Source organism: Temnothorax longispinosus, unplaced genomic scaffold (assembly GCF_030848805.1).
Source record: "Temnothorax longispinosus isolate EJ_2023e unplaced genomic scaffold, Tlon_JGU_v1 HiC_scaffold_496, whole genome shotgun sequence".
In the NCBI taxonomy this organism is placed as follows: domain Eukaryota; kingdom Metazoa; phylum Arthropoda; class Insecta; order Hymenoptera; family Formicidae; genus Temnothorax; species Temnothorax longispinosus.
In genome coordinates this window covers 1-8,063 of record NW_027270337.1, presented here as the reverse complement: position 1 = coordinate 8,063, position 8,063 = coordinate 1, and the positions used below count along the sequence as shown (strand labels likewise).

The following is an 8,063-nucleotide window of genomic DNA, read 5'->3' as shown; positions in this document are numbered from 1 at the left end:
ATCCAATTCCATCATATAATCTAATGTAATACAAATTTTCTATATTAAATAGAGCTGGGTACACGTTTAGATGCCTTTTTAGCCTTAACAAATATCAGTAACAATATATAAAGTATAACAAAAAGAATGAAAATAATTGCAGTAACATTTTAACATATATTTAACGTAAATTATTACATAGAAATTATATTAATACAAAATAGTTTCTTATAAATATAATTGATATATCAGTTATTAATATATCTATCTTAGAGAGATGTTTTGTTTATTATATTTATTCAACACAACGTTAACAACCGGAAATATTAATAATTATAAATAATTATAAATAAATATAGACATTTTGGATAATCTAAATTTGCAATTAAATAAATTTGCAAGATTGTATATATGTATACCAATTAGATGTATACACAAATATATAAACAACTACAAACAAATGGATCATTTAACCTTCCTACATATCCGTATCCGAGGAAGATATGACTATAACCTCTTTTTGTTTGCGACAAAATTCACGAAAAGTCATTCGCTTACCATCTCGACCACCGGTTTCGAACTCGTGGTCTGTTTCGTCTTTAGTTGTATCATATACATTTTGTTTCCGTGTGACTTTTTTCGTGTTTCTTTTGTTAATCTTTGTTTTGCATTTGCCATTTTTATTCTGAGAAGAACTTTCTTCATACCGCCTTATCCATTTTCGTGAAGTTTTGTCCCAATATCCCCTAACGCATATCATTCCTGGAGGAATCGAAATACTTTCTGTCTTCCTAGGAAGATTAGAAAGCAAGTTAGGGTGTTTTCGGTAAAAATCGTTAATTGGTGACCACAATGAAGATACTGAATGCCGAGATTTTTTCCCAGGATATGTTTTGACAGATTGATCCCGACGCAATTGTAGATAAGGACTAAAGTTTTCAGGTTTTTGTTTCGAGATTTTTTCTGGATGCCGTAATGAAACATGTGTTTGTGCATTGTTTTCTAAAATAAGCAATTTTTTAAATAGAATAATATACATTCAATAAAAGTATGTTGTAGAAGAGATAAAGTAAAAATTAATAAAATTTTGCGAAAGCATTTCGCAAACATTAATTATTACACGCAAATGATGTAGAAATATGCGTAAATAATAACTGACATACAATAGAAGAAATAATTTGGTCTCAGCGATAATTAAATAATAGAAATAATGAAAAAAACTAAAAAACGTTATTGAGCAAAAATTAAACTACAACTTTAAAAGAATTATTGAACGATTATCAAGTGTGTAACAAATCTCGACAAGTATTTCTGGTAAAAATCCTACTTTTCAACAAGATACATACGGAATATTGTTTCATCTTCGCCTGTCTCTTCTAAACTTTGTACTTCCGTTGTTAGTGAATTTACCGGCAGCAGTGTATCTTGCAATATAATATCATTCTTTTTTGAAATTAGATGCGATCTTTTTTTTCTGTGGGAACATATAATCGGTGATTCGTAGTTATGAAGACTTTCTTCATATGCAATTGGCCGGTCTCGAATTTTCTCCAGTGTACACGGAGGATCTTGAAATAGTTCTATGCACTCATCGTCGATGGATCCTCGCGAACCTATTAAAATGATGTAGAAATATGCGTAAATAATAACTGACATACAATAGAAGAAATAATTTGGTCTCAGCGATAATTAAAATAATAGAAATAATGAAAAAAGCGTTATTGAGCAAAAATTAAACTACAACTTTAAAAGAATTATTGAACGATTATCAAGTGTGTAACAAAATCTCGACAAGTATTTCTGGTAAAAATCCTACTTTTCAACAAGATACATACGGAATATTGTTTCATCTTCGCCTGTCTCTTCTAAACTTTGTACTTCCGTTGTTAGTGAATTTACCGGCAGCAGTGTATCTTGCAATATAATATCATTCTTTTTTGAAATTAGATGCGATCTTTTTTTTCTGTGGGAACATATAATCGGTGATTCGTAGTTATGAAGACTTTCTTCATATGCAATTGGCCGGTCTCGAATTTTCTCCAGTGTACACGGAGGATCTTGAAATAGTTCTATGCACTCATCGTCGATGGATCCTCGCGAACCTATGAAGGGTTCGTTAATTGACTTTTCCGTTTCGGTTTCCCATTCATTATCCGTATCTTCTAATACTCTCTTTTTTTTAATGGCTTTTTTCTCGCTCGTTAAGTTTTTCTTTCGCTTCACTGTCATATAAAGAATATATTAGTTTTATGATTGGTAAATATGTATATATTTTATATACTTTAATGTTAAAATAATAAAAATCTTATATTTGTTGTTAATTTTAATTGATATAAACCATATAAAGATTTGTCGATTAACTGATGTTTCTGTTTGGCTTCTAATTTGCTATCAGAGTCTTTTCTCCATTTCGTGTCTCCTCTTTTCTTTCCCTTCGTATGTCTTTTACGCTCTAAAATAGATTAATTTAATGGTATGTATATATTTTTTAGTTTAATTTATTTTAATCCTCAGTGATTTAGAGATATCTTTTTGAAAACATTTTTTCCCTCAAATTTTAATTGACATAAACTATATTTTTAATTATATAAATTGTTATTATAATATTATTAAAGAGAGAAATATTTAGCTCATAATTAGTACAAATTTAATAATTTAATTTTTATTGAAAAATGGTTCATCCATATATATTTACAAAAATATAATTAAGCATACATAATAATTCCTCACCTTGTAGCTGATGTAATAACTGTAAATTTGGTCTGTCTCCACTTGAAGAAGAAGCTGTATCGATCCCAGATAAGGATATACTACAAAATTTCATAGATGTATTTGGTATGCTCGTGGGCGTGCTCGTGTACAAAGTAGCTATAGTAGCACGTTTACGGCTGTTATTTATATCACGTTTATTAATCATTCGTGACATACTGCTGCTTACTGAATGTGCGTAATCGGCGTAATTAATATATTAAAGCACTTGAAAATTTTTCACAATTAACACTTTCGACTCCGATACTTGCGTTCGATCGAGGATCCATTCAGCGTTTGAGTATTATATGAGAAGTCGACGAACGGTATCTCTCAAGGTTTGTACACAAAACCGTGTCCACAGTCTCCTTCACCGTATTATGCGAAGTAAACATGTTGTGACTCCGACAAATCGACCGTATTTCGGCAATCCAATATATTTATCATTTAAAAGAAATAAGATATAAAAATGAGAAAGTTTACCAGTGTTTTTTTTTTTATATTTTATTGAAAGTTTCTTACGGAATATATGTTTAATGGAAAATAAATAAATAAATTAATCTGTACAGTAAGATAATTCGATAAATTAAACTACTCAGTAATTCTAAATTCTAAATTTTAAATTCTAAATTCCAAATTTCAAGTTCCAAATTCTAAATTCTAAATTCTGAATTCTAAATTCTAAATTCTAAATTCTTTATATATATTATTTATTTTAAAACAATCTGTATCTGTTAGTGAATCCCGATTCTCTTTCCTCTATCCTTTATATAAAAGATATCTAATTACGACAAATAGATGTCAACTCCTTTCTCATAGTAAGAATTAAATCATGACTATTTATAATTTCACCAAGAATCTTAAAAATATAAAAAATCTTAAATAAATTAATCTGTACAGTAAGCTAAGTAAGCTAATTCGATAAATTAAACTACTCAGTAATTCTAAATTCTAAATTCTAAATTCTAAATTCCAAATTCCAAGTTCCAAATTCCAATTCTAAATTCTAAATTCTAAATTCTAAATTCTAAATTCTAAATTCTTTATATATATTATTTATTTTAAAAATATCTGTATCTGTTAGTGAATCCCGATTCTCTTTCCTCTATCCTTTATATAAAAGATATCTAATTACGACAAATAGATGTCGACTCCTTTCTCATAGTAAGAATTAAATCATGATTATCTATTATTTCACCAAGAAACTTAAAAATATAAAGAATCTTAAATAAATTAATCTGTACAGTAAGCTAATTCGATAAATTGAACTACTCAGTAATTCTAAATTCTAAATTCTAAATTCTAAATTCCAAATTCCAAGTTCCAAATTCCAAATTCCAAATTCTAAATTCTAAATTCTAAATTCTAAATTCTTTATATATTTTATTTATTTTAAAAATATCTGTATCTGTTAGTGAATCCCGATTCTCTTTCCTCTATCCTTTATATAAAAGATATCTAATTACGACAAATAGATGTCAACTCCTTTCTCATAGTAAGAATTAAATCATGACTATTTATGATTTCACCAAGAATCTTAAAATATAAAAAATCTTAAATAAATTAATCTGTACAGTAAGCTAATTCGATAAATTAAACTACTCAGTAATTCTAAATTCTAAATTCTAAATTCCAAATTCCAAGTTCCAAATTCCAAATTCTAAATTCTAAGTTCTAAATTCTAAATTCTAAATTCTAAATTCTTTATATATATTATTTATTTAAAATATCTGTATCTGTTAGTGAATCCCGATTCTCTTTCCTCTATCCTTTATATAAAAGATATCTAATTACGACAAATAGATGTCAACTCATTTCTCATAGTAAGAATTAAATCATGACTATTTATAATTTCACCAAGAATCTTAAAAATATAAAGAATCTTAAATAAATTAATCTGTACAGTAAGCTAATTCGATAAATTAAATTACTCAGTAATTCTAAATTCTAAATTCTAAATTCTAAATTCCAAATTCCAAATTCCAAGTTCCAAATTCCAAATTCTAAATTCTAAATTTAAATTCTTTATATATATTTTATTTTAAAAATATCTGTATCTGTTAGTGAATCCCGATTCTCTTTCCTCTATCCTTTATATAAAAGATATCTAATTACGACAAATAGATGTCGACTCCTTTCTCATAGTAAGAATTAAATCATGACTATTTATTATTTCACCAAGAATTTTAAGAATATAAAGAATCTTAAATAAATTAATCTGTACAGTAAGATAATTCGATAAATTAAACTACTCAGTAATTCTAAATTCTAAATTCTAAATTCTAAATTCTAAATTCCAAATTCCAAGTACCAAATTCCAAATTCTAAATTCTAAATTCTAAATTCTAAATTCTAAATTCTAAATTCTTTATATATATTATTTATTTTAAAAATATTTGTATCCGTTAGTGAATCCCGATTCTCTTTCCTCTATCCTTTATATAAAAGATATCTAATTACGACAAATAGATGTCAACTCCTTTCTCATAGTAAGAATTAAATCATGACTATTTATAATTTCACCAAGAATCTTAAAAATATAAAGAATCTTAAATAAATTAATCTGTACAGTAAGATAATTCGATAAATTAAACTACTCAGTAATTCTAAATTCTAAATTCTAAATTCTAAATTCCAAATTCCAAATTCCAAATTCCAACTTCCAAATTCTAAATTCTAAATTCTAAATTCTTTATATATATTATTTATTTTAGAAATATCTGTCTGTTAGTGAATTCCGATTCTCTTTCCTCTATCCTTTATATAAAAGATATCTAATTACGACAAATAGATGTCAACTCCTTTTTCATAGTAAGAATTAAATCATGACTGTCTATTATTTCACCAAGAATCTTAAGAATATAAAGAATCTTAAATAAATTAATCTGTACAGTAAGATAATTCGATAAATTAAACTACTCAGTAATTCTAAATTCTAAATACCAAATTCCAAATTCCAAATTCCAACTTCCAAATTCTAAATTCTAAATTCTAAATTCTTTATATATATTATTTATTTTAGAAATAACTGTATCTGTTAGTGAATCCCGATTCTCTTTCCTCTATCCTTTATATAAAAGATATCTAATTACGACAAATAGATGTCAACTCCTTTCTCATAGTAAGAATTAAATCATGACTATTTATAATTTCACCAAGAATCTTAAAAATATAAAGAATCTTAAATAAATTAATCTGTACAGTAAGCTAATTCGATAAATTAAACTACTCAGTAATTCTAAATTCTAAATTCTAAATTCTAAATTCCAAATTCCAAATTCCAAATTCCAAATTCTAAATTCTAAATTCTGAATTCTAAATTCTAAATTCTAAATTCTTTATATATATTATTTATTTTAAAACAATCTGTATCTGTTAGTGAATCCCGATTTTCTTTCCTCTATCCTTTATATAAAAGATATCTAATTACGACAAATAGATGTCAACTCCTTTCTCATAGTAAGAATTAAATCATGACTATTTATAATTTCACCAAGAATCTTAAAAATATAAGAATCTTAAATAAATTAATCTGTACAGTAAGCTAAGTAAGCTAATTCGATAAATTAAACTACTCAGTAATTCTAAATTCTAAATTCTAAATTCTAAATTCCAAATTCCAAGTTCCAAATTCCAAATTCTAAATTCTAAATTCTAAATTCTAAATTCTAAATTCTTTATATATATTATTTATTTTAAAAATATCTGTATCTGTTAGTGAATCCCGATTCTCTTTCCTCTATCCTTTATATAAAAGATATCTAATTACGACAAATAGATGTCGACTCTTTTTTCTCATAGTAAGAATTAAATCATGATTATCTATTATTTCACCAAGAATCTTAAAAATATAAAGAATCTTAAATAAATTAATCTGTACAGTAAGCTAATTCGATAAATTGAACTACTCAGTAATTCTAAATTCTAAATTCTAAATTCTAAATTCCAAATTCCAAGTTCCAAATTCCAAATTCCAAATTCTAAATTCTAAATTCTAAATTCTAAATTCTTTATATATTTTATTTATTTTAAAAATATCTGTATCTGTTAGTGAATCCCGATTCTCTTTCCTCTATCCTTTATATAAAAGATATCTAATTACGACAAATAGATGTCAACTCCTTTTTCATAGTAAGAATTAAATCATGACTGTCTATTATTTCACCAAGAATCTTAAGAATATAAAGAATCTTAAATAAATTAATCTGTACAGTAAGATAATTCGATAAATTAAACTACTCAGTAATTCTAAATTCTAAATTCCAAATTCTAAATTCCAAATTCCAACTTCCAAATTCTAAATTCTAAATTCTAAATTCTTTATATATATTATTTATTTTAGAAATAACTTAAAAATATAAATATAATTCTAAATTCTAAATTCTAAATTCTAAATTCTAAATTCCAAATTCCAAATTCCAAGTTCCAAATTCCAAATTCTAAATTCTAAATTCTAAATTCTTTATATATATATTATTTATTTTAAAAATATCTGTATCTGTTAGTGAATCCCGATTCTCTTTCCTCTATCCTTTATATAAAAGATATCTAATTACGACAAATAGATGTCGACTCCTTTCTCATAGTAAGAATTAAATCATGACTATTTATAATTTCACCAAGAATCTTAAAAGTATAAAGAATCTTAAATAAATTAATCTGTACAGTAAGATAATTCGATAAATTAAACTACTCAGTAATTCTAAATTCTAAATTCTAAATTCTAAATTCCAAATTCCAAATTCCAAATTCCAACTTCCAAATTCTAAATTCTAAATTCTAAATTCTTTATATATATTATTTATTTTAGAAATATCTGTCTGTTAGTGAATTCCGATTCTCTTTCCTCTATCCTTTATATAAAAGATATCTAATTACGACAAATAGATGTCAACTCCTTTTTCATAGTAAGAATTAAATCATGACTGTCTATTATTTCACCAAGAATCTTAAGAATATAAAGAATCTTAAATAAATTAATCTGTACAGTAAGATAATTCGATAAATTAAACTACTCAGTAATTCTAAATTCTAAATTCCAAATTCCAAATTCCAAATTCCAACTTCCAAATTCTAAATTCTAAATTCTAAATTCTTTATATATATTATTATTATTTTAGAAATAACTTAAAAATATAAATATAATTCTAAATTCTAAATTCTAAATTCTAAATTCTAAATTCCAAATTCCAAATTCCAAGTTCCAAATTCCAAATTCTAAATTCTAAATTCTAAATTCTTTATATATATTATTTATTTTAAAAATATCTGTATCTGTTAGTGAATCCCGATTCTCTTTCCTCTATCCTTTATATAAAAGATATCTATAAAAGATT

General features: G+C 25.1%; 1 protein-coding gene across 1 annotated transcript; it reads right to left on the bottom strand.

The window, feature by feature from the left end:
* Positions 1-26: 26 nt before the first annotated feature.
* LOC139824653 (uncharacterized) lies at positions 27-3,160 on the bottom strand. Its single transcript, XM_071797185.1, has 5 exons — positions 2,710-3,160; positions 2,318-2,431; positions 1,815-2,201; positions 1,326-1,592; positions 27-981 (listed from the first exon to the last, which is right to left on the bottom strand). The coding sequence occupies exons 1-5, from the start codon at positions 2,903-2,905 to the stop codon at positions 458-460; spliced, it is 1,488 nt and encodes a 495-aa protein (XP_071653286.1). The 5' UTR covers positions 2,906-3,160; the 3' UTR covers positions 27-457.
* Between the last annotated feature and the right edge of the window lie 4,903 nt (positions 3,161-8,063).